This window comes from Pristiophorus japonicus, chromosome 26, assembly GCF_044704955.1.
Source record: "Pristiophorus japonicus isolate sPriJap1 chromosome 26, sPriJap1.hap1, whole genome shotgun sequence".
NCBI lineage: Eukaryota > Metazoa > Chordata > Chondrichthyes > Pristiophoridae > Pristiophorus > Pristiophorus japonicus.
In genome coordinates, this window is record NC_092002.1 from 20,079,610 (window position 1) to 20,104,538 (window position 24,929).

General features: G+C 47.5%; 1 protein-coding gene across 1 annotated transcript in view; it reads left to right on the forward strand.

Moving 5' to 3' along the window:
- Positions 1-12,221: 12,221 nt before the first annotated feature.
- capns1b (calpain, small subunit 1 b) overlaps positions 12,222-24,929 on the forward strand; it is a 33,686-nt gene continuing 20,978 nt past the window's right edge. Inside the window, exons 1-4 of the mRNA XM_070867622.1 lie at positions 12,222-12,309; positions 12,737-12,858; positions 19,927-19,945; positions 22,295-22,387. Coding sequence (XP_070723723.1) covers positions 12,773-12,858; positions 19,927-19,945; positions 22,295-22,387 — 198 coding nt within the window. The 5' untranslated portion in view covers positions 12,222-12,309; positions 12,737-12,772. The remainder of the gene's footprint in view (positions 12,310-12,736; positions 12,859-19,926; positions 19,946-22,294; positions 22,388-24,929) is intronic.

Genomic DNA, 24,929 nt, shown 5'->3' on the forward strand with positions numbered 1-24,929 from the left:
GCCTTATTGAAAGCCCATTCTTGACAGTCCCCCCAAAACCATTCACAACCTTTACGCAGGAGCATATGTAATGGCTCCAACAATGTGCTTAAGTTCGGCAGAAAGTTCCCAAAATAGTTCAAAAGTCCCAGGAATGATCGCAACTCCGACGTGTTGCCGGGCCTGGGCGCCCGGCGGATCGCCTCCGTTTTTGATTCGGTGGGCCGGATCCCGTCTGCGGCAACCCTCCTGCCCAGGAACTCGACCTCTGGAGCCAAAAACACACACTTGGCCTTTTTCAGCCGCAAGCCTACCCGGTCCAGTCGGCGTAGCACCTCCTCCAGGTTGTGGAGGTGTTCTTCGGTGTCTCGACCCGTTATGAGAATGTCAGCTTGGAATACGATTGTTCCAGGAATGGATTTGAGCAAGCTTTCTATGTTTCGCTGAAAGATAGCTGCTGCCGAACGAATACCAAACGGACACCTGTTGTAGACAAATAATCCCTTGTGCGTCGTGATGGTGGTCAGAAGCTTGGATTCTTCAGCCAGTTCCTGAGTCATGTAGGCCGAGGTGAGGTCCAACTTCGTGAACAGCTTGCCACCTGCCAGCGTGGCAAAAAGATCCTCCGCTCTCGGGAGCAGGTATTGGTCTTGCAGCAATACTCGGTTGATGGTGGCTTTGTAGTCGCCACAAATCCTGACCGAGCCATCTGCTTTGAGGACGAGAACGATGGGACTTGCCCAGTCGCTGAATTCAACGGCCGAAATTTTGCCCTCTCTGAGCCGCCTGTCCAGTTCACATTCAATTTTCTCACGCATCACATACGGCACCGCTCTGGCTTTGTGGTGCACTGGTCTGGTGTCCGGAGTGATGCGTATCACTACTTTAGTGCCCTTGAACGTTCTGACACCAGGTTGAAACAGTGACTCGAATTTTTGCAGGACCTGTGAGCATGAACTTCGCACCACGGATGAAATGGCGTGCACATCCCCCAATTTCCAATTCATCTCAGCTAGCTAACTCCTCCCCAAAAGCGCGGGGCCATTTCCCGGAATGATCCAGAGTGGCAGCCGGTTCTGTGATCCATTATGTGTTACCACCAAGTTTGCACTGCCCAGCACTGGGATGATCTCTTTGGTATATGTCCGTAGCTGCGTGTCAATGCGTTCCAGTTTGGGCCTGCTAGCTCTGTGTGGCCATTGTCTCTCAAATTGTTGGGCACTCATGAGTGACTGGCTAGCTCCTGTATCCAGCTCCATGTGCACCGGGATGCCATTCAGTAAGACTTTCATCATCATGGCGTTTTAGTGTATGAGCTGTGGACGTCAGCCACATGAACCCGCTGAACTTCAGCATCTATGGCTTTTTCCCAAGCCTCATCCTGCATTGCAGACCCCTCGTCTGGTTCCTCTGTCTCGCAGATTAGCCTCGCTACTGCCTTTTTGCACATCCTGGCCAAGTGTCCACTGACATTACAAATCCTACAGGTATATTGCTGGAACCTGCAGCTTTTCGCAGTGTGTCTACCCCCGCACCTCCAGCATGAGCTGAGATTGAGATTGCTGTTAACAAAAGGACTATTACCAGGCATTCCTCTCTGATTGCCCATTTGGCTGCTTCTAAGCACTCTGATGGTGGGTGTTAATGGTCCCATCGCGGGATGCATTGTTCCTCGAGATGGCGTGAATTGCCAATCCCCTTTCTATTGTCCTTGTTGCAGGCTCACCCGAGGGCCTGTTGCTGCCTGGGCAGTTTCGAAATGCCCTTGCCTGCCTGCAGGGTCCCGAGCCGTGTTCACCATGTTAATTCCCTGTTCTGTCGCCATGTTTGGATCAGGGCTGCGTGCATAAATTAGCTTGGTCTCCTCTTCCCCCTGCCATAAAGGTCTGAGCTATCAACGCCGCACCTTCTAAAGTCAAGTCCTCAGTCTTTATGAGCTTCCTGAAAATGCCGGCATGATTAATGCCCTCGATGAAAAAGTCCCTTAACATCTCCCCCTCTCCAGGCATCGGAGAACTTACAGAGACTGGCCAAGCGCCGCAGTTCCACCACGAAGTCCGAGAGGTTTTGTCCCTCCCGACGTCGGTGAGAGTAGAACCAGTGCCGGGCCATGTGTATGCTACTCGCCGGCTTGAGATGCTCACTGATCTGAGCTGGCTGAGCTCTTCAAAGGACTTGTCCACCAGCTTTTGGGGTGCGAGCAGGTCTTTCATCAGCGAATACGTCTGTGGACCACAACTGGTCAGTAGATGCGCCCTCCGCTTGTCAGCCGCTGTCTCTTCCAGCCAGTCCTTTGTGACAAAGCTCTGCTGCTGGAGTCTTTCCACGAAGTCGTCCCAGTCCTCACCCACAGAGTAACGTTCTTCTGTGCTACTGGTGGCCATCCTCGTAGTTCGTTGATTCCCGTTTCTCGTCGCCAAATGTAGTGTCCCTGCACCTTACTACAAACTCACACGAGGCATAGATATATTAGACACGGTCACTCTGTGACCTTCACCTTTACTGCAAGCACCAAGGAGTCCTGACCCTGGGTGGGACCTCCCCTTTCATACCTGGAAACCCAGGTGAGGAGCGTCTCCCGCAAGTTCACCCCCTGTGGTCAGGGTGTGCATTTCTAGGGTACAGGTACAGTGTATATGAGTTACAGTTACATGACTATGTCATTGCAAGATGGTTAAATACATGACACAAAGCTTGGTTAAAGAGGTAGTTTTTAAGGAGCGTTTTAAAGGAGGAGAGCGAGGCTGAGAGATTTAGAGAGGGAGTTCCAGAGTTTAGGGTCAAGGAGCTGAAGGCACAGCCGCCAATGGTGGAATGATAAAATGCTAGATGCTCAAGAGGCCAGAATTGGAGGAGTGCAGAGATCTCAGAGAGTTGTAGGTCAGGAGGAGGTTACAGCGATAGGGAGGGAGGAGAGGCCATAGGATAACAAGATGATAGCCTGCAAAATGACAATAAATAAATAAAATGCCATCCTGGTGGTTGCGAGAGCCACCTCGGTCGGTGTCTGCTCCGCCCCGAGCCAGTTATGGACGGACATGCGAGCCAGTCAAGCAGCGATGCGGCGACCGAAAGAAGGGAAGGGAAAAAAAGAGGCCGGGGGTGTATTCTGTGGCGAATGTTTGTGGCGGAGGAGTGGCGAGAGATCAGTGCGGCAGATGAGGGTACGGGGCCCAGAAGAGCCGAGGGCCCAGGGGCAGCACGGGCCCAGCCCACACTGCGATATTTGTGCGCACTAGGTCCGTGCAGCAGAGCAGGTCTCCAGTCATCCTGGGTAACCTTTGCCACTGGACCAAGGCCTAGCTCTGTCAAGCCCGTGTGGTGGCTGGTGTGCAACGGTCACCCCACGTTAAAAAAATCCACGCACAGGCATCTTCCACCCCTTCAACTGGAGTTCAGGACTGGAACATCGGGTCCTTCATTGAAACACCTGTGAACCCATGTGGAAGCAAGTCATCCTCGTTCGTGGGACCGCCTATGATGATGGTTGCATGGAAACTGTAGATGTTGACGAATCTTGATGTGTTTGTGCCTCTGTTGGGTAACAGGAGGATGTGCTGTATTTGTGCAGTTTAAAGAATTGAATGGGGAGTCACACTGAAGCACTCAAATAAGTCGCCAGTAATGAGTAGTTGCCAGAAAGGTGTGCCCGCCTACACAAACATACCATAAGGCTGATTCACTGCTGATAAAGGCCTGCTCCCACCTCACTATTGCTTCAAAACCTAGGTCTTGAAGTAATGCTGTGTGAATATGAACACTTCGAGTGCTGGTTTGAAATTCTTTGCTGCACTGCTCAAGGTGTTACTCAGTGCATTGTAAATGGAGTTATACTTCCATGGACACAGTGGATCAGGGAATTTAGTAAGAGTGCTTTAAGCATTCATATACTAATGCGAGTACTCGGGAATTTCAAGGCACTTTCGATTGTGTGAATGTGGTGTTAGATGTTGTACAATCCGTTCCCTTCCACCAGTTCGATTAGAGTTGAGGTGGACATCAGCTATGATCTAATTGAATGGCAGAATAGACTCTCGGAGCTGAATGGCTTCCTCTCGTCCTCTCGTTCCTAAAACGAAAGGCCACTGCCCCATCAACGATTTATATCCTAGAACGTAAACCAATCAGCTCCCACAGACAAAAGCCAAACACTGCGGATGCTGGAAATCTGACATAAAAACAGAAAAAGCTGGAAATACTCAGCAGGCCAGGCAGCATCTGCGAGAATCAAGTTCTGACAAAAGGTCATCGACCTGAAACTCTGTTTCTCTCTCCACAGATGCCGCCTGACCCGCTGAGTGTTACCAGCAACTTTCTGTTGTGATTTCAGATCCCACAGACCAGAATGCAGATGCAAGGACCAATCATACACCAGAATCAACCTCATGGCATCACTTCTGATTGACTCAGTCAGGAAACTCACATTCTGTTCTTGTGATCGGACCAATCAGGCCCTGACAAAAGTGTCCCTTTCTTAGAGGAGCAAAACCAATAAATACCCAAATTTAAAAACCACAAAGGCAACGTATTAAACCAAATAAGATCATTATTCCCTGAATTGGCAATATACAGCAGTCTCTGCGGTGCCCGCCGATCACGGAGGTTACAACTCTTTTGTTGTGAACTAATAATTAAGTGCCCCCTGATTAAAGAGGGGGAGGGGAAACACTCCAAAAACTTTTCAAGTGCCCCCTTTTTTTCCCTTTATTTTGAGGGCACTAAAACACAAATTATAGAAATTAAACTTTAGACATTTAAAATCAAATTAAAATTTGGTTGCCGGGTGTGATGATGCACTCCAGTCCTTCCGGTGCCCACCTCTCACGGAAGGCTGCGAGTGTTCAGGGAGGTTACAGATGGCCCCAGAATCTGTGAAGTGACTTACCAATCATTTTGTCAGGACTGCTCTGTGCAGCACGCACCAATCCCTCATATAGAGTCCTCTACTGGGGACCTCTGGACGGCAAGCGACATTGGAAAGCCAAATTCTACTCAAACGTTTTGGCAGGTATAGCTGCCAATCTTCATGTGGGCCTATTCCTGGGCCTGGTCAAGGAGACCCGGACTGGATGCACCCCATCAGCAGCAGGGTATGGAGGGGGGGGGGGGGAGGTAGCAGGGGTGGAGGGGGGGGAAACACAGAGAAGGGTAGGGTGGGGGTTCCCTCTGCCTGCCTTCCATTCCCGATCTTGTCCACGCCTGGGTGACCCCAGAGAGGGAGCCCGATAAAAGTCTTTTCTCACCGCAAGGCTCCTAATTGAACGTCATGGCAATCGTGACATTGCTGGATTGATAGCGTTATTACAAATGATTCCAGCCTAGGCTGGTAACTAATGTCATAGTGGACCCTGGTAATGGCGTGATTTATGGTGCTGATTTATGGTCACTCAACCTTAAAGGCCCAGAAAGAGAACAATGAGTTGTGGAGTTTCACTCCAGCAGGTAGTAAATTGTTCCGAGAGGTTTTTGTGTTCTTTTGATCTGTCCTCGAGGTATTTTTGTGCATGTCTTGCCTTCCATACTCCTGTTAGTGTCGGAAGGCCAATAACCAGTGAGCATAGATTTAAAGTAATTGGTAGAAAGATTAGGGGGGAGTTGAGGAGAATTCTTTTCACCCAGAGGGTGGTGGGGATCTGGAACTCACTGCCTGAAAGGGTGGTAGAGGCAGAAACCCTCATCGCATTTTAAAAGTACTTGGCCTCCTCTTGAAGGAATTCCAGAACTTGAAGTGCCGTAACCTACAGAGCTACGGACCAAGAGCTGGAAGGTGAGATTAGGCTGGATGGCTCTTTTGCGACTGGTGCAGACACAATGGGACGAATGCCGTAAATTTCTACAATTCTAAGGCACTAATTTTCAAGTCGCAAAGCTGTTTCGACACTCAGAAGAGGGTCACTCCTCCAAATGCAAACTAGATCGAGTTCTTTCAGAAAATATAATTTTGGGGACACAGTATCTGAGTAATTCGAGACTTGACGTGCAGTGAGTGTCGGGTGTTCAGGAGGAAAAAGGTACTTCGGACCTATGGTTCCCAAATCTCGCCACCATTGGGGGGTTTCCACGTGTCACGTCCGGGTCTGTTGTCAACTCATTGATCGAGATTGACTGCCGTGATTGGTGAACAATGCCATTATCATTGGATCATATGACTCATCATCATAGGCAGTCCTCAAAAGCAAGGAAGACTTGCTTCCACTCTAAAAGTGATTTCTTAGGTGACTGAACAGTCCAATACAGGAATTACAGTCTCTGTCGCAGGTGGGGCAGACAGTGGTTGAGGGAAAGGGTGGGTGGAATGGCTGGTTTGCCGCACGCTCCTTCCGCTGCCTGCGCTTGTTTTCTGCTCTCTGCATGTGACTACCAGGAAGGTAGAAGGCGAATTAGATAGGCCTTGGTCTTTTATCATCTAGATCCTATGAAAACAGTCCCAGAGTTCCCATGATGGGTAGGGCTGCTGGTTCAATACTTCACGGGTCAAGAATTGTTTGCACATTTCACAAGCTTATTTCGCCAATCACTCATTAACTTCTCAAGAACCAATTCAGCTATTCCCAAGCACAACTGGGTTACATGTTAATTTCTTCTGCTTGTTCTTTGATTTATTTTTTCTTACTTTTCCTTTCTCTCTCTTTTTTATCTCTGTCTCTAAATCCACTCTCAATTTTTCCCTCTCTTTACTCCTCTTTCTGTCTAGATTTCGTTTCGCTCTAATTCACCTTATTTCCTTCTCCGTCTTTCCCTCTATCCTTTTACCTCATTGATCAGGGAGATAGACCATTGGGACAAGATGTTCATGAGGTCTCAGATGTGACACAAATATTGCTGCCACGTTATTGGATCGAGTTTCTAGCAATTTGCGGCACATATATAGCCGCTATGTCAAAGGTGACCATAAAGGTCCAACAAATGTTGTTCTCCACCAAACTCACCAATTTCTGTGACTCGAACTCAGCTGACAGGCAGGACAATACTGAGGGTGCAACAACAACAACAACAACTTGCATTTATATAGCACCTTTAATGTAAAACGTCCCCAGCGTTTTGCAGGAACGTAACATAGAAACATAGAAACATAGAAAATAGGTGCAGGAGTAGGCCATTCGGCCCTTCGAGCCTGCACTGCTATTCAATAAGATCATGGCTGATCATCACCTCAGTACCCGTTTCCAGCTTTCTCTCCATACCCCTTGATCCCCTTAGCCGTAAGGGCCATATCTAACTCCCTCTTGAATATATCCAATGAACTGGCATCAACAACTCTCTGCGGCAGGGAATTCCACAGGTTCACAATTCTCTGAGTCTCAGTCCTAAATGGCCTACCCCTTATCCTAAGACTATGTCCCCTGGTTCTGGACTTTCCAAACATCGGGAACATTCTTCCCACATCTAACCTGTCCAGTCCCGTCAGAATCTTATACATTTCTATGAGATCCCCTCTCATCCTTCTAAACTCCAGTGAATAAAGGCCCAGTCGATCCAGTCTCTCCTCATATGACAGTCCAGCCATCCCTGGAATTAGTCTGATGAACATTCGCTGCACTCCCTCAATAGCAAGAACGTCCTTCCTCAGATTAGGAGACCAAAACTGAACACAATATTTGCAGTTGAGGCCTCACTAAGGCCCTGTACAACTGCAGTAAGACGTCCCTGCTCCTAAACTCAAATCCCCTAGCTATGAAGGCCAACATACCATTTGCCTTCTTCATCGCCTGTTGTACTGCATGCCAACCTTCAATGACTGATGAACCATGACACCCAGGTCTCACTGCACCTCCCCTTTTCCTAACCTGCCGCCATTCAGATAATATTCTGCCTTTGTGTTTTTGCCCCCAAAATGGATAACCTCACATTTATCCACATTATACTGTATCTGCCATGCATTTGCCAACACACCTAACCTGTCCAAGTCACCCTGCAGCCTCTTAGCATCCCCCTCACAGCTCACATCGCCACCCAGTTTAGTGTCATCTGCAAACTTGGAGATATTACACTCAATTCCTTCATCCAAATCGTTAATATATATTGTAAAGAGCTGGGGTCCCAGCACTGAGCCCTGCGGCACTCCACTAGTCACTGCCTGCCATTCTGAAAAGAACCCATTTATCCTGACTCTCTGCTTCCTGCCTGCCAACCAGTTCTCTATCCACTTCAGTACATTACCCCCAATACCATGCGCTTTGACTTTGCACACCAATCTCTTGTGCGGGACCTTGTCAAAAGCCTTTTGAAAGTTCAAATACACCACATCTCTTGTCCCTTGTCCACTCTGTTAGTTACATCCTCAAAAAATTCTAGAAGATTCATCAAGCATGATTTCCCTTTCATAATTCTAGAAGATTCGTCAAGCATGATTTCCCTTTCACTAATCTTTTTCTCTTCGCATATTTATAGAAGCTTTTGCAGTCAGTTTTAATGTTCCCTTTCATAAATCCATGCTGACTTGGACCGATCCTGTCACTGCTTTCCAATTACACTGCTATTTCATCCTTAATGATTGATTCCAACATTTTCCCACTACTGATGTCAGGCTAACCGGTCTATAATTACCCGTTTTCTCTCTCCCTCCTTTTTTAAAAAGTGGTGTTACATTAGCAACCCTCCAGTCCATAGGAACTGATCCAGAGTCGATAGACAGTTGGAAAATGATCACCAATGCATCCACTATTTCCAGGGCCACTTCCTTAATACTCTGGGATGCAGACTATCAGGCCCCGGGGATTTATCAGTCTTCAATCCCATCAATTTCCCTAACACAATTTCCCGCCTAATAAGGATATCCTCCAGTTCCTCCTTCCCACTAGACCCACTGTCCCCTAGTACAATCGGAAGGCTATTCGTGTCTTCCTTCGTGAAGACAGAACCGAAGTATTTGTTCAACTGGTCTGCCATTTCTTTGTTCCCCATTATAAATTCACCTGAATCTGACTGCAAGGGACCTACATTTGTCTTCACTAATCTTTTTCTCTTCGCATATTTATAGAAGCTTTTGCAGTCAGTTTTAATGTTCCCTGCAAGTTTCCTCTTGTACTCTATTTTCCCCCTCTTAATTAAACCCTTAGTCCTCCTCTGTTGAATTCTAAATTTCTCCCAGTCCTCAGGTTTGTTACTTTTTCTTGCCAATTTAAATGCCTCTTCCTTGGTTTTAACACTATCCTTAATTTCTCTTATTAGCCACGGTTGAGCCACCTTCCCTGTTTTATTTTTACTCCAGACAGGGATGTACAATTGAAATCAAAAAATTTGACACCGAGCCACATAAGGCTATATCAGAAGTGGGGATCAAAAGCTTGGTCAAAGAGGTAGGTTTTAAGGAGTGTCTTAAAGAAGGAGCGAGAGGCGGAGAGGTTTAGGGAGGGAATTCTAGAACTTGGGGCCTAGGGAGCTGAAGGCACGGCCATCAGTGGTGGAGCCCAATGTACCTTTTAATTTATTTTGGGTGCTCAGCCCCCCTTAAGGGGTTGCACAGCCCATTCAAATTTCCCAGCGTGCGTGGTTTTTCCTATTGTGAAGCTGGCAAGCAGCCTGCACAGGACCTCCAGACCGTTAACGGGAACACTGCTGCGGCAATGAAACTCGGGGATATGCAAGGGGCCAGAATTGGAGGAGTGCAGAGTTCTCGGAGGGTTTTAGGGCTGGAGGAGGTTGCAGCGATAGGGAGGAGCAAGGCCACAGAGGGGTTTGAAAACAGGATTAGAATTCTAAACTTGAGGCTTGGCTGGACCGACAGCCAACCTAGGTCAGTGTGTATACAGGGGTGATGAATGAACGGGACTTGGTGCGAGTTAGTACTTGGTGCAATTATGCAACCTTAAGTAAGAGTTACCGGCCTTTGGATCAGATTTTAAACTGATGTCTGTCCATCCATTTCGATGCTCTAGATTAACGTTAACTATTACATAGCACTTTACAAAGAGCAGAGAGTTGCCTCTGGTATCTCAGCCAACAGTCCTCCCTCAACCAGAAGTGCCAATAAAACATTCATTGGCTATTCCGCTTATTGGTCTCCGCAGAACAGGTGCTGTATCTGCCTACATAGCATAGTATTACATTGTATTTACAGCACAGAGGCAGGCCAGTCAGCCCAATAGTGATCCATGCCAGTGATTATGTTCTGCATGAGCCTCCTCCCATCCCTCTTCATCTAACCCCATCAGCCATGATCATATTGAATGGTGGTGCAGGCTCGAAGGGCTGAATGGCCTACTCCTGCACCGACATTCTATGTTTCTATATCCTTCTATTCCTTTCTCCCTCGTGTGTTCATCTCGCTTCCCCTTAAACGGATCTATGTTAGTTGTCTCAACGACACCCTGTGGGAGCGAGTTCCACATTCTCAGCACTCTTGAGGTTTCTTGAACTCCCTATTGAATTTATTAGTGACTATCTTATATTTATAGCTCCTAGTTATTGACTCTTTCTCCCACAAGTGGAAACATCTTCGCTACATCTACCCTGTCAAACCCTTTCATAATCTTAAAGACCTCTATCAGGTCACCCCCAACCCCCTCCAGTCTTCTCTTTTCTAGAGCAAAGAACCCCAATCCTGTTCAATTTTTCCTGAAAGGTACAACTTCTCAGTTGTGGTATCATTCTGGTAAATGGTCTGTACACCTTTTCCAGTGTTTACTATATTCTTTTTTATAATATGGAGACCAGAACTGTGCACAGTGCTCCAAGTGTGATCTAACCAAGGTTCTGTACAATGAACATAACTTCTCTGCTTTTCAATTTTATCCCTCTAGAAATGAACCCCAATGCTTGGTTTGATTATTTGATTGACCTTATTAACCTGCATCACTACTTTTAGTGATCAGTGTATCTATAACCCCAGATCCCTCTTCTGCAATTCCCCATTTAGACACATTCCAAGGATTATGTGACCTCTTATTCTTCCTACTAAACTGTACCACCTCACACTTATCTATAATGAACTTCATTTACCAATTAAACACCCATTCTGCAAGTTTATTAATATTTTTCTATAATTTGTTGCAGTCCTCCTTTGCATTAACTACACTTCCTAATTTGGTGTCACCCACAAATTTTGAAATTGTACTTCGAATTCCTGAAAAAAATGGTTTATGTAAATGGTGAACATCAGTGGTCCCAGCACCAATCCTTATGGAACATCACGTCCCACCTTCTGTCAGTCTGTAACTACCTTTAATCCCTACTGTCTTCAGTAAGACATTGTATGTAAAGTGCTTTGAGATGGTTTGAAGAGATGAGGTAAGGCACACGAGCAAGTCATCATCATCATAGGCAGTCCCTTGAAATCGAGAAAGACTTGCTTCCACTCTAAAAGTGAGTTCTCAGATGACTGAACAGTCCAATTTGGGAATTACAGTCTCTGTCACAGGTGGGACAGACAGTGGTTAAAGGAAAGGGTGGGTGGGGTGTCTGGTTTGCCGCACGCTCCTTCCGCTGCCTGTGCTTGCTTTCTGCATGCTCTCGGTGACAAGACTCAAGGTGCTCAGCACCCTCCCAAATGTTCTTCCATTCTTAGTCCAATGATCCCACGAAGGCAGTAAATCATTTAATATATCTAGAAAATGCTGTAAAGACACAACAGGTCAGGCAGCAACTATGGAGGGAGAAACAGAGTTAACGTTAATTCTGTTTCTCCCTCCACAGATGCTGCCTGACCTGCTGAGTATTTAAGAAAGACTTATATTTATATAGCACCTTGGACCACTCAACGTCTCAAAGTGCTTTACAGCCAATGAAGTACTTTTTGGGTGTCATCACTGTTGTAATGTGGGAAACGCAGCAGCCAATTTGCGCACAGCAAGCTCTCACAAACAGCAATGTGATAATGACCAGATTGAGGGATAAATATTGGCCCAGGACACCAGGGTTAACTCCCATGCTCTTCTTCGAAATCGTGTCATGGGATCTTTTACATCCACCTGAGAGGACAGACGGGACCCCGATTTAATGTCTCATCCCAAAGACGGCTCCCTCAGCACTGCACTGGGAGTGTCAGCCTAGATTTATGTGCTCTCAAGTCCTTGGAGAGGGACTTGTGACCCACATTTACAGACTTTTGTGTTTTTATTTCAGATTTCCAGCATCAGCAGTATTTCACTTTTGCATTTGATATATCGCATCCTCAAAAGTAAATGACAGCTCTATGCGGTTTAAATGGGGCCCCCGCAATCTGTCTCACGCAGCAGTCAACCCAAGGCGCACTAGGACCCAGCGGTGCTGGTTCCTCCAGCATCGTCAAATGGGTGGGGAAGCAGAACTGGACTGACAGCTTTTGCACTCACAAATCCGGCTGCAGAAAGCTAGAGACTGCGCCATTTGCAGCGAGTCGGATCCCTGTCGGTAAGGAAAGCTCTTTCGGTTACTTTACAATCCCCGGACAGTATTTCAGGAACTGAACACGGGTTTATTAGCAGTGGAGGGGTGGGTTAGAATTCTCTGAAATAATGTATCTCGCGGGTGATACATTGTATCCAGTCCTGAAACTGACGGGGAGTGAAACATTGTATCCAGTCTCCAGGCCTGAAACTACCGGGGAGTGAAACATTGTATCCAGTCTCCAGGCCTGAAACTGCCGGGGAGTGAAACATTGTATCCAGTCTCCAGGCCTGAAACTGACGGGGAGTGAAACATTGTATCCAGTCTCCAGGCCTGAAACTGACGGGGAGTGAAACATTGTATCCAGTCTCCAGGCCTGAAACTAACGCGGATTCGGGCTTGCGGTTACGCTGTAATTAACCTGCGCTCTCTCTCTCTCGTTCTCTTGCAGCTTTCCTTGCACTCCACTCGAATCTCCAAATTCACCATGTTTGCCATTAAACAATTTTTGGGAGGAGGAGGCGGCAGCAGCCTGGCGGGCCAATTGATGAAAGGACTGTCCGGCGTTATCCAGTAATGTATTTGGTTGAACCTCCTTGGATTTAAAAAAAAATGACCGGGCCGCGCCCCTAGCTTTAAACCAGTTTGTTTCCTCTTCCCCCTGTCATTTTGTGCAACATTGAGTGCTCCCTTTCGTTTATCTTATTTTTAAAGTGCTTAATTTAAAAGTCACAAATCCAGGCTCACTTATTTTGAAGGATTGCGTGTTAACTTGTAATATTGTCTGAACTTTAACTTGTCTGAATCCTATTCCCTTTCTGCTCACTGGCCAACGGGCGTGGTTCGCCAACTCGCTCTCAAACTATGCATAAGTTGCTCAAAGGGGTTGCTGAACAGGTTGTTAAGATTCCGGTTAAGGTAGTTCCGTCAGTAGCTTCAAAACCAGGATTTGTCGGACAATTCAGCGGCTTAAAGCAGGCCGCGGCTTTATTCCTGTTCTCGAGTGAGGCTGAACCCTGTTGGTAGGGAGTGAGTGTACATACAATAGCCGGCCCATTAACCCAGGGCGTTACAACGTCCCTATCATTGTATTTCCTCATCCAGATCGTGAGCTTTTGCATACTGGCAATAATCTCCCTGTCAAAGACTTCTGGTTTGTCCAAAGGGCTCAGTTGCCCTGAAATATATTGTCATGTGGAATTCTGTGACGATGGCCACAAGACCCTTCCTATCATCTAGTCCAATTAATTCACTAGCTGATTTAAAAAAAAATGCAGGCATTTAAAGTCAAGCCAGTGCCAGCTTTATAAAGAGGCACAACCAATAAAACATGTAAATTAACCAAATTAAAGGTATCTTAATAAATCAAATTAAAATTTGGTTTCTGGCCATGATGCACTCCAGTCCCTCCCTTGACCAACTGACTAAGGAGTTCAGCAAACACCAAATGTCTGCTCCTTGTTACATTAAAAACGGTTCATTTCCATGGTTTACTTATAGTTAACCCCTTGCGGTCCACAAATCAAAGGACACAGTATTTAGCGGGGGGGGGGGGGGGGGAAGTTGGCCTGGGGGTGGGGAAGGGAGGAAGAGGCAGAAAGCTGTCTCTTAATGTCACTGTTCATTTAATCTCCTTCATGCTCTGTGTTTTTTCTGGCTTGGGGGTTGTTGGGCAGAAGCAGTGTGTGGAATATCTCCTGTGTGGTGAAGTTCTGTTGTGACTTTTAAATGGAGACAGTGGATAGGATTCAACATTTTGTCACCAAATCACTTGCCCAGGTGAACAGTTCACTGGGTATCAAGTAATTTGCTGCAGCTTTTCATACAGTCCCATAAATAAATATTTACATCACAACAGTGACTACACTTCAAAAGTACTTCATTGGCTATAAAGTGCTTTGAGATGTCTGGTGTTTATGAAAGGCGCTATATAAATGCAAGTCTTTTATATAGCATCTGTTTATAATGTTGGAAATGCGGCAGCCATTTTGCACACCACATGCTCCCACAAACAGCAATGTGATAATGGCTAGATAATCTGTCTTACTGAGGGATAAGTATTGGCCAGAAACTGGGGGTTCGAGAACTCCCCTGCTCTTTGAATAGTGTCGTGGGATCAATTACTCAGAGAATTGTGAACCTGTGGAATTCTCTACCACAGAAAGTTGTTGAGGCCAGTTTGTTGGATATATTCAAGAGGGAGTTAGATGTGGCCCTTACGGCTAAAGGGATCAGGGGGTATGGAGAGAAGTTGCATGATCAGCCATGATCATATTGAATGGAGGTACAGGCTCGAAGGGCCGAATGGCCTGCTCCCGCACCTAATTTCTATGTTTACATCTGTGCTGAGTTCTAGGTTGTGGCTGTATGTTAAAATCGGGCTCTTTCCCATGAGAAGAGAGTGATGATCAAACTCTGACGATTCCTACACGTTCCGGTGATTGGATGCAAAGCTACACTGGAGAAGGCATAGGGGAGGTTGCCCCCTGGTAGATGAATAGTACATGAGGCATAGTAAAGGACCCAGTGAAGGAGAAAATAGCATTGCCTGTGGCTCGGTGGGTAGCTTTACACCTCTGAGTCGGAAGGTTGTGGGTTCAAGTCCCACTCCAAAGACTTGAACACAAAATCCAGGCTGACGGAGTGCAGCACTGTCGGAGATGCCGTCTTTCTGAGACATTAAACAGAGGTCCCCGTCTGCTCTCAGATGGACAAAAAAGATCCCATGACACTATTTCAAAGAGAAGGGATGTTTTCCCTGGTATTTTATCCCTCAATAAACTTCATTTATAAAAAAAAAAATTGACCATGTTATTTTCCCATTGCTGTTTGCATATTGACTACCATGATTCCTACATTATAACAGTGGCCACTGTTCCCCTTAAGCTGCACACCAGCTGTAAATGGAAAAAACCGCAAGAATTTGAATGGGCCACGCAGTCCATTAAAGGGGCAACGCACCCAAAAGATATTGACGGTGACTACATTTCAAAAGTACTTCATTGGCTGTGAAGGGCTTTGGGATATCCTGTTGCTGTGAAAGATCTTGGCCTACACTGGGTGGATGCCCTTCCTAACATGGCACTGATTGCTTCAGACCACAGAGATCCCAGGACTAATCCTCATCTTTTACAATTAACTGATCTTGGCTTGGGTGACAGTAGGGTTCCTGTGATTAGCTTCAGGGTCTCACAGTAGAGGAGGGAGGGGGGGGGAATTCAGCCAGGGTTCCTGCTCACTATGTTGTGACAACCCCCCCCCCACCCCCCCCCCCCGGCCTGCTCCCAAAGGGAAGCGCGCTTGTGATGGCGGTGAAGAAGGCAAATGGTATGTTGGCCTTCATGGCTAGGGGATTTGAGTATAGAAGCAGGGAGGTCTTACTGCAGTTGTACAGTTCCTTAGTGAGTCCTCACCTGGAATATTGTGTTGAGTTTTGGTCTCCTAATCTGAGGAAGGACGTTCTTGCTATTGAGGGAGTGCAGTGAAGGTTCACCAGACTGATTCCCGGGATGGCAGGACTGACATATGAGGAGAGACAGGCTCGACTGGGCCTGTATTCACGAGTTTAGAAGGATGAGAGGGGATCTCATAGAAACATATAAAATTCTGACGGGACTGGACAGGTTAGATGCAGGAAGAATGTTCCCGATGTTGGGGAAGTCCAGAACCAAGGATCACAGTCTAAGGATAAGGGGTAAGCCATTTAGGACCAAGATGAGGAGAAACTTCTTCACTGGGAGAGTTGTTAACCTATAGAATCTCTACTGCAGAGATTTGTTGATGCCAGTTCGTTGGACATATTCAAGAGGGAGTTAGATGTGGCCCTTACAGCTAAAGGGATCAAGGGGTATGGAGAGAAAGCAGGAAATGGTTACTGAGGTGAATGATCAGCCATGATCTTATTGAATGGTGGTGCAGGCTCGAAGGGCCGAATGGCCTATTCCTGCATCTATTTTCTAATGTTGGGCTCTGACAATAGTTGCCACTTGCTCTTGGGGGTTCACAGTTGAATAACAGCCACTTGGACAGAGCACAGGGAGGGTAGTGCTGGAGAGGAAGTGAGGAAATTGGCAGGAAAGTCATTGACCTCTGCCCCCTCCACCCTGGGACTTTCCTGTCTTTGTGCCAAACTTTGAAGCTGTGCGTGCTAAATAACTGAGCCCCCTCGTCAGTGATGCTTCTTGCAAAATCCTCCCAGAGAGTATCGGTGGGAGTGGTTTTTAACGGGGTTGGTTCCTCTGCATTTCATTGTAAGTTAGCTGCCTAGCCCTTCCCTCCGGTTACTTGCACCACACCACCTTGGGAGAACAAGTCCAGGCAGCATTGTCACTGGGAATTTGGCACAGCACTTGTCATTGCTCAAAATAAGGCAGAGAATCCATTGCTTTATAAAGCTGTGCACTTTCTGCCACATAGTGTACAAAGTTATCAGCTGAGGTGGATGCGTGTCCTTTTAAAATATAATTAAGTGACCATTGTCTAATCTGTTTCGTTGTTTTGTGAGGGAACTGTGCAGCTTTGGAAAATGCTTGTAGGTTTGAGGCTGCCGATCAGAAGCACCCAGCATCAAGTAGCTGGAAGGTTTTTTTTTGCATCTGTAAATAAGCACAACCTTTTGTGTGTAACTAATAAAATGCTGCCAACGTACCAAATCTCTTTGCAAATTCAAACGTCCAATCGAACTGTAGAAACTGCGTGTTGCTAATATCATTGATTTTTGGTGGGTGGAGGAATGAAGACACATGCCTGTCATGGCCTCTGAGTCACAGCCTATGGATTACCGTTGAAGTGTAAGTCGCCCTGTTATGTGGGCATCACCGCTGGCAATGTATACACAGCAAAATCCCACAAACAGCAATATGGTGGTGACCGGATAATCTGCAGTTAGCAGTGTTGTTTGAGGGCAATGTTCCCTCTTTTTAATGGACTGCTTGATGCATTCAAAACCAAACTCACTGGCTGCACGGGACCTCCACAGTGCTGTGCAGCTTAAAGGGAACATTGGTTGAGGAATAAACATTTGCCAGGACATCGGGGAGAACTCCCCTGCTTTTCAAATAGTGCCATGGTATTATGTCCACCTGAGAGGGCAGACTGGGTCTCCGATTATCGTGTCAGCCTAAATACGAACATAAGAATTGGGAGTAGGCCATTTGGCCCCTCGAGCCTGCTCCACCATTCAATAAGATCATGGCTGATCTTCTACCTCAACTCCACTTTCCTGCCCGATCCCCATATCCCTCGATTCTCCCAGATGATGTGCTAAAACCTCAGAAGGGCGACTTGAATCCACAACCTCCTCGCTCAAGGCGAGAGCCATATGGGAGGCTGTTGGAATTCAATAGCAATCACTCTACAAGGTATCGGGTCTGGCTCAGTTGGTAGACTTGAGCATCAAATCTAAGCTAACACTGAAGTGCAGTACTGAGAGGGACTGAACAATTTTCCAAAACGCACTCTCCACTTTCTCCTTCACTTCCACCCTGGAGACGTCCCACTTGTGTTGGGTTTCACAGAACTGGTTCCTGCAGATGTGGATTTTGTTTTTTGACCAGTTGACACTGGGGTAGATTCTATGGAGCGTGCTCAGTTGGTTGAATTGCAGTCTTTCTCCCCTTTACCATTTTTTTTTTTTCATTACCTCCTCCTCTCCTCTCCTCCTCTCCTCCTCTCTCTCTCTCTCTCTCTCTCTCTCTCCCAAGGATTGCTTGCGATGGTCTGGTCAAGCAGTGAGCAGGAAAACACATTGGCCTGTACCTGCGCTTACCAACTCTGGTTGGTTGTTTTCCTGGAGGTGCCATCATGTGACCACTTGCCTCCAATTGCCCCTCCCCCACACCTGCCATTGGTCGTCCAACATGTCCATCCTCGGTGCCCTACCTTCCCAGGTCAATCAGAAAGCGAACAGTCTCTTACCCGATTGGATGATTCCTGACTCAGCCAAACAGCCATTTCGTCCCTCGTGTCCAATATATTTTTTAAAAACCAATAAATAAAGGTCTTTATATAAAATAAGCACTTTATTGCCCCTATAATCTTTCTTTCAGCAGTGTCCCAAAGGTTAGTCTATAATTTCTGGAGATTCCAGGGCAATCCTGGAGTGGTGGCAGCCCTACTATACTAGTTGGAATGTGACTGGAGAAAGATAGTCATTGTAGCCTCCTAATAGAAAACTCCAACTTCATATTCTCATTTAACTTGTTAAGCTGTTGCAGTTAAACCTGTCACTGCCAAAGTAAATTCAGTATCCAAATGCTTTACATTTTGTAATAATATATGTAGCTTAAGTTGTGACTGCCTGCCTTAATGCAAATTTCAGTCCCACTTCAAAACAAAAGTTTTAAAACAAATTATTTGTGGCGTGCAAAGAAATTTCACCCAGTGACACAAAGCACCTGGACTGACAGGAGCCAGAATGTCTGCAATCGTACTTCTTTCTAAAAAGCCAGTATTTCATTTATTTTTCTGACCTGCAGCCTAAAACTTACAAGAAACTTGTAATCTGGAAACTTACACCAAACAGCAATTAAACTGACCTCAAACAGTGTTTACTGAACGGTAGTTTTGACTTTGTGACTTTAAAAGGGACACTGCTTCACCTTCGCAGTGTAATAATTCACTGTGCTTTACATGCTATCACATTGCTGCTGTTGCCCTGAGCATCGCGGCTTGTGTCCTATAAACTCTCAATTGGTACAATTAATATCACCAACCCATTAATCTCTCCATTCTCTGCAGAGTATCTATCCTGAATGTGTATCTTGCAATGTTGAACTTTTGTTAAATATATAAATAAAACTCTATAGTTCAGATGCACAGTCTAAACGTTGGTTTTAGCAAAGTCAAAACATCATCTCTGGCCATTTGAAAGAAAAAAGAAAGACTTGCATTTATATAGCGCCTTTCATGACCATCGGACATCTCAAAGCGCTTTACAGCCAATGAAGAACTTTTGGAGTGTAGTCACTGTTGCAATGTGGGAAACACCACAGCCAATTTGTGCATAGCAAGCTCCCAAAAACAGCAATATGATAATGACCAGATCATATTTTTTGTTATGTTGATTGAGGGATAAATATTGGCCAGGACCCCAGCTGCTTTGAAATAGTGCCGTGGGATCTTTTACTCCAATTGAGAGTGCAGACAGGAATGCTCTTGGCAAGTCAGATGATACTTGCTTTATAACACTGGTTCATCCGAAAGACAGCACCTCTGACAGTGCAGCACTGCACTGGAGTGTCGGTCTGGATTTTTGTGCTCCAGTCCCTGGAGTGGGACTTGAACCCCCAACCTTCTGACTCTGAGGCGTGAGTGCTGCCCACTGAGCCACAGCATTTGCTGCATTAATGTTTCACATTATTTGTATTTGTTGGACAAGCTGATCTTTGAGGGGGCTCCGTCAGCACATCTGCCTATAGAACTCACGAGGGGGAACGGTGTCAATGGGTTGCGGTGAAGTAAAGAGTGGGAGGAGGTTTGTGTGCAGCATAAAGTGGGCTGGATGTGCAGCACAGAAACAGGCCATTCTATGCTTAAATTGTCACATTTAAAATCTGCTTAGATGTGTAACTGAAGATTACAGCATTAAATTATATCTTTTTTTCTCTCTCTCTTTTTCCCACCTCCCCAACCGCACCTCAGAAACATGGCAACAGGCCCAGTAAGTATCTCTTGAATCTTCTTTACTGTTTTTAAGCCAATCAAATCTGCACAAAGTAAAATATATATATTTTTTTTTTAAGTGTAATTTATGTTGAGGTTTGCTGTAACCTCTGATTCTGCTTCAGATGGGCGTGGTAAACAATTGTCTTCAGTGCCCTGGGATGGTAGTGGGAAAATCGGCCAGGATTGTTGCTTCCTGTCCCGTGACCCTTAACGTGCAAGTGACTGAAGCCATCACTACCCACTGTCGATGCTTGACCATGAAGAGCAGGCCGGTGGTTGAGTTATCGGAGGGTAACCAGTGCCTGAGGGCTCGTGTCCCAGCACGAGCCGGTGCCTTCAGGAGATCCGGGATGCCTCGAAGTGGAGAAGACTTCCGGGATTAAACAGCTGGGGTGACTGGCCGCCTTTTTTATAGGGTTTGTGCACCGTGGGGGACACTGTTGCATCAGTCGTCAGTGGTGTGGAGTGTCAGGAACCCATTTGTCTCGACTATTGAGGGAAGGGTGGTTCCTTCTGCCAGTGGGGAAATCCGGAGGGGGTGGGAGTGGGAGTCCCCAGTGCTTCTTGTGTTCTCCGGTTAGGGGCCTGCAGACAAGGTGCCTGGGGAGCGAGATCCACTGGTCTGAGAATGTTGGGGAATGTGGGCCGCATTGATGGAGAACCTCCTTCGCCCCATGCTGCATATCGTGCCCCATGTTAAGCTAATGATTCTGGAAAGACTCCAAAGTAGTTCAAGCTGACATATTTTTTTTTGGTCTCTTGGAAGAGTGCCAGGGTTGAGGGACTTGAGTTGCATGAAGTAGCTGTGATTGTTGTCCTTGAGCAGCAGAGGGTAAGGGGAGATTTAATCGAGGTGTTTTAAAATAGTGAAGGGTTTCAATAAGAGTAAGTGGGTCGAAACTGTTTCCACTGGTGGGGTGGGTGAGGAGGGTCGGTAGCTGGAAGTCACGGATTTAAGATACGTGGCAGAGGGAAGATGAGAATGTTTCTACACGGTGAGTTGTGAACTGGAGGCAGATTCAATAGTAACTGTCAAAATGGGAAATTGGATGAATACTTGAACGGGGAAAATTAGCAAGGCTATGGGGAAAGTGCAGGTCTCAATGGAGAGCTCCTTCGAAGAGCTGGCACATAAGAACATAAGAATTAGGAACAGGAGTAGGCCATCTAGTCCCTCGAGCCTGCTCCGCCATTCAACAAGATCATGGCTGATCTGGTCGTGGACTCAGCTCCACTTACCCGCCCGCTCCCCGTAACCCTTAATTCCCTTATTGGTTAAAAATCTATCTATCTGTGACTTGAATATAAGAACATAAGGCACAGGCATGATGGGCCGAATGGCTGCCTTCTGCACAAAGATTCTGCTCTGGCTTTTCCTAATATCACCCACTGGATAGAAATTCAGCATTTATTTCTCTGCACTTTCTCTCTCTACCTCTTAAACACCAAGTATGCCCTGTCCTCACTGTTGACATCAAAGATTGATCTCTCACTAACTCATTCTCTCATGCCATCCCAATCTGTCGAGAACCCTTTGCTTCCCTCAGCCTTCCCTCCCTCCCTTCTTCAATCTGAAGGTCTTTAAAACCCAAGCTCGGCACTGCCTGCCCATCATTTGCTGTGTCTCCCGTTCTCTTCACCCATTGGCATGTCTCCCGTTCTCTTCACCCTCTGGGATTACCTCACAGTCTCCGGAAATTTAAAGATTCATCTGTGGAACACAAAATCCTGGCATTAAAGTTTATATTACAAAAAAATTATTTGAACACTTTTTTTTTTTGTTTGTTATAAAAATACAGGTTAAACTTCCCTTATCTGGATTCCTCGGGACCGGCCGTGTTGGACGAGGGGTGGTCACGTTAAATTGGATGGTACCGGTACTGAGCAAAGGGATATTGGGGGTGCGGCAGAGAGATCATGGGGGTGGATCGCGGGGTCAGACTACCGATTTGTGGGAGTCGGCAGCAAGGAAGGACTTCAATGTTTTCATGTCGAAGTTCTGCGCATGCGCCACCCAGTGGCCGGGAATGGTTCCGGACGAGGGATGGTTCTGTATAAGGGAGTTCTGGATAAGGGAGGTTCAACCTGTACTATGGAGGCTGTTTGGGTCATGTGATCGCCTCCAGCCAGAGTTGCCAATCCTACCTGTAGCATAGTCCTTCTCGTAAATTTCTCTCTCTCTTTTTGAAACTGTAACGGATGAGCGTTTGTGAATGTTGACGGTGAGGAAGGAAGTTCCTTGGGACAACATTCTAGTCTGGAATTGTGTGGCCTATTCTGTACCGGGGCCTGCATTTGGGGTTCCACTGGCATTTCTGACAACCTGTTGCCTCTTGTTTTATAGGCTGAACAGCCCCGCCATGTTTCACAGGTTGAGTCCTACGAGAACGATGAGGAAAGAAAGTTCCGACAGATCTTCAAAAGCCTGGCTGGAGACGTAAGCGTCCTCAAGCAATCTCCTGTTATTTAAATATTTGTAAACCATCCTGAACCGTGTGTGTGTGTGTGCTCTGATGAATCCCTCCCCCAAATTAACTTGTCGTTAATGGGAAAGTTTTAAACGCTTCAGTCTTTGCGTTGCAACACTGCTAAAGTTGCCCACCTGGGAGAGGTAGCGGCTGCCTTTATTCAATGAGCCTTTGAGCTACATGGTCAAGCAAGGGCCCAGGTTCAGTCCAGGGATCGTGCTGTAATAGGTGAGGTATCGGTGGAGAATTCTACCGTTGGTCTTAGTCCTTTCAAAAGGTCCAAAGAGGGGAGACGTTGGCTAGGGTTCGTGATGACTATGCACCTAACCTTGCTTGAAAAGGTGAATGGGCAGGATTGGGCTCGGCTGTGATAACTCTGCTCCTGCACCCCCCCACCCCACCTCCCCATAGAGTGCAGCTCCAGTTCTGATGAAGGGTCATTGACCCGAAACGTTACCTTTGCTTTCTCTCCACAGATGAACATAAGAACATAAGAAATAGGAGCAGGAGCAGGAGTAGGCCATGCAGCCCCTCGAGCCTGCTCCACCATTTAATACGATCATGGCTGATCCAATCATGGACTCACCTCCACTTCCCTGCCCGCTCCCCATAACCCCTTATCACTTAAGAAACTGTCTATTTCTGTCTTAAATTTATTTAATGTCCCAGCTTCCACAGCTCTCTGAGGCAGCGAATTCCAGATTCACAACCCTCAGAGAAGAAATTTCTCCTCATCTCAGTTTTAATGCTGCCTGACCCGCTGAGATTTTCTGTTTTTATATTAGTGCAGTGACTTGCCAGCAATTATTGATGAGGCTTCAGAAGGAACAATGGTCCCTTGTGCAAGATACCAGGGTGGGACTGTCTTTGGAATCATTCCCAAGTGTCAGTCCAGAGCCAGGGGCTGATCTCAATTTTCAATCTGGATTGTCCGGTTCAAATCCAAATGGGAATGGGAGCAGGAGTGGGGAGAGTCCCAGATCCTTGACTATAACAAAGTAGAATGAATTCACTAATCTTTTGTGTAATTGAAGGCATCTGGTCTCTCCCCGTGAGCTCTTTCATTCTCTCACTCACTCTCCACCCTTTTTCTCTCGCTCTCTCGTGTTCTCTTCTCTCTTCTCCTCCCGCTTCTCCTCCCCCACCCCCCTTCTCTCTCGCTCATTCTCTCTCTCTCCCCCCTCTTCTCTCTCGCTCGTTCTCTCTCTCTTCTCCCCCCTTCTCTCTCTCTTCTCCCCCCTTCTCTCTCGTTCGTTTTCTCTCTCTCTCTCTCTCTCTCTCTCTCTCTCTCTCTCTCTCTCTCCCTCCCCCCTCTCTCTCGCTCGTTCTCTCTCTCTCTCTCTCCCCCCTCTCTCTCGCTCGTTCTCTCTCTCTCTCCCCCCTCTCTCTCGCTCGTTCTCTCTCTCTCTCCCCCTCTCTCTCGCTCGTTCTCTCTCTCTCCCCCCTCTCTCGCTCGTTCTCTCTCCCCCCCCCTCTTCTCTCTCGCTCGTTCTCTCTTCTCCCCCCCCTCTTCTCTCTCGCTCCTTCTCTCTTTCCCCCCCTCTTCTCTCTCGCTCGTTCTCTCTTCCCCCCCCTCTCTCGCTCGTTCTCTCTCTCTCTTCCCCCACTCTTCTCTCTCGCTCGTTCTCTCTTCCCCCCCCCCTCTTCTCTCTCGCTCGTTCTCTTTCCCCCCCCCCCTCTCGCTCGTTCTCTCTCTCTCTTCCCCCCCCCCCACTCTTCTCTCTCGCTCGTTCTCTCTTCCCCCCCCTCTTCTCTCTCGCTCGTTCTCTCTCCTCTCCCCCTCTTCTCTCTCGCTCATTCTCTCTCTCTCTTCTCCCCCCCCCCCTCTTCTCTCTCTCTCTCTCTCTCTTTCGTTCTCTCTCTCTCTCTCTTCCCCCCCCCCCTCTCTCTTCCCCCCCCTCTCTCTTCCCCCCCCTCTCTCTTCCCCCCCCTCTCTCTTCCCCCCCCCTCTCTCTTCCCCCCCCCTCTCTCTTCCCCCCCCCTCTCTCTTCCCCCCCCCTCTCTCTTCCCCCCCTCTCTCTTCCCCCTCCCCCTCTCTCTTCCCCCCCCTCTCTCTTCCCCCCCCTCTCTCTTCCCCCCCCCTCTCTCTTCCCCCCCCCTCTCTCTTCCCCCCCCCTCTCTCTTCCCCCCCCCTCTCTCTTCCCCCCCCCTCTCTCTTCCCCCCCCTCTCTCTTCCCCCCCCCCCTCTCTCTTCCCCCCCCCCCTCTCTTCCCCCCCCCCCTCTCTCTTCCCCCCCCCCCTCTCTCTTCCCCCCCCCCTCTCTCTTCCCCCCCCCCTCTCTCTTCCCCCCCCCCCTCTCTCTTCCCCCCCCCCTCTCTCTTCCCCCCCCCCCTCTCTCTTCCCCCCCCCCCTCTCTCTTCCCCCCCCCCCTCTCTCTTCCCCCCCCCCTCTCTCTTCCCCCCCCCCTCTCTCTTCCCCCCCCCCTCTCTCTTCCCCCCCCCCTCTCTCTTCCCCCCCCCTCTCTCTTCCCCCCCCCCTCTCTCTTCCCCCCCCCCTCTCTCTTCCCCCCCC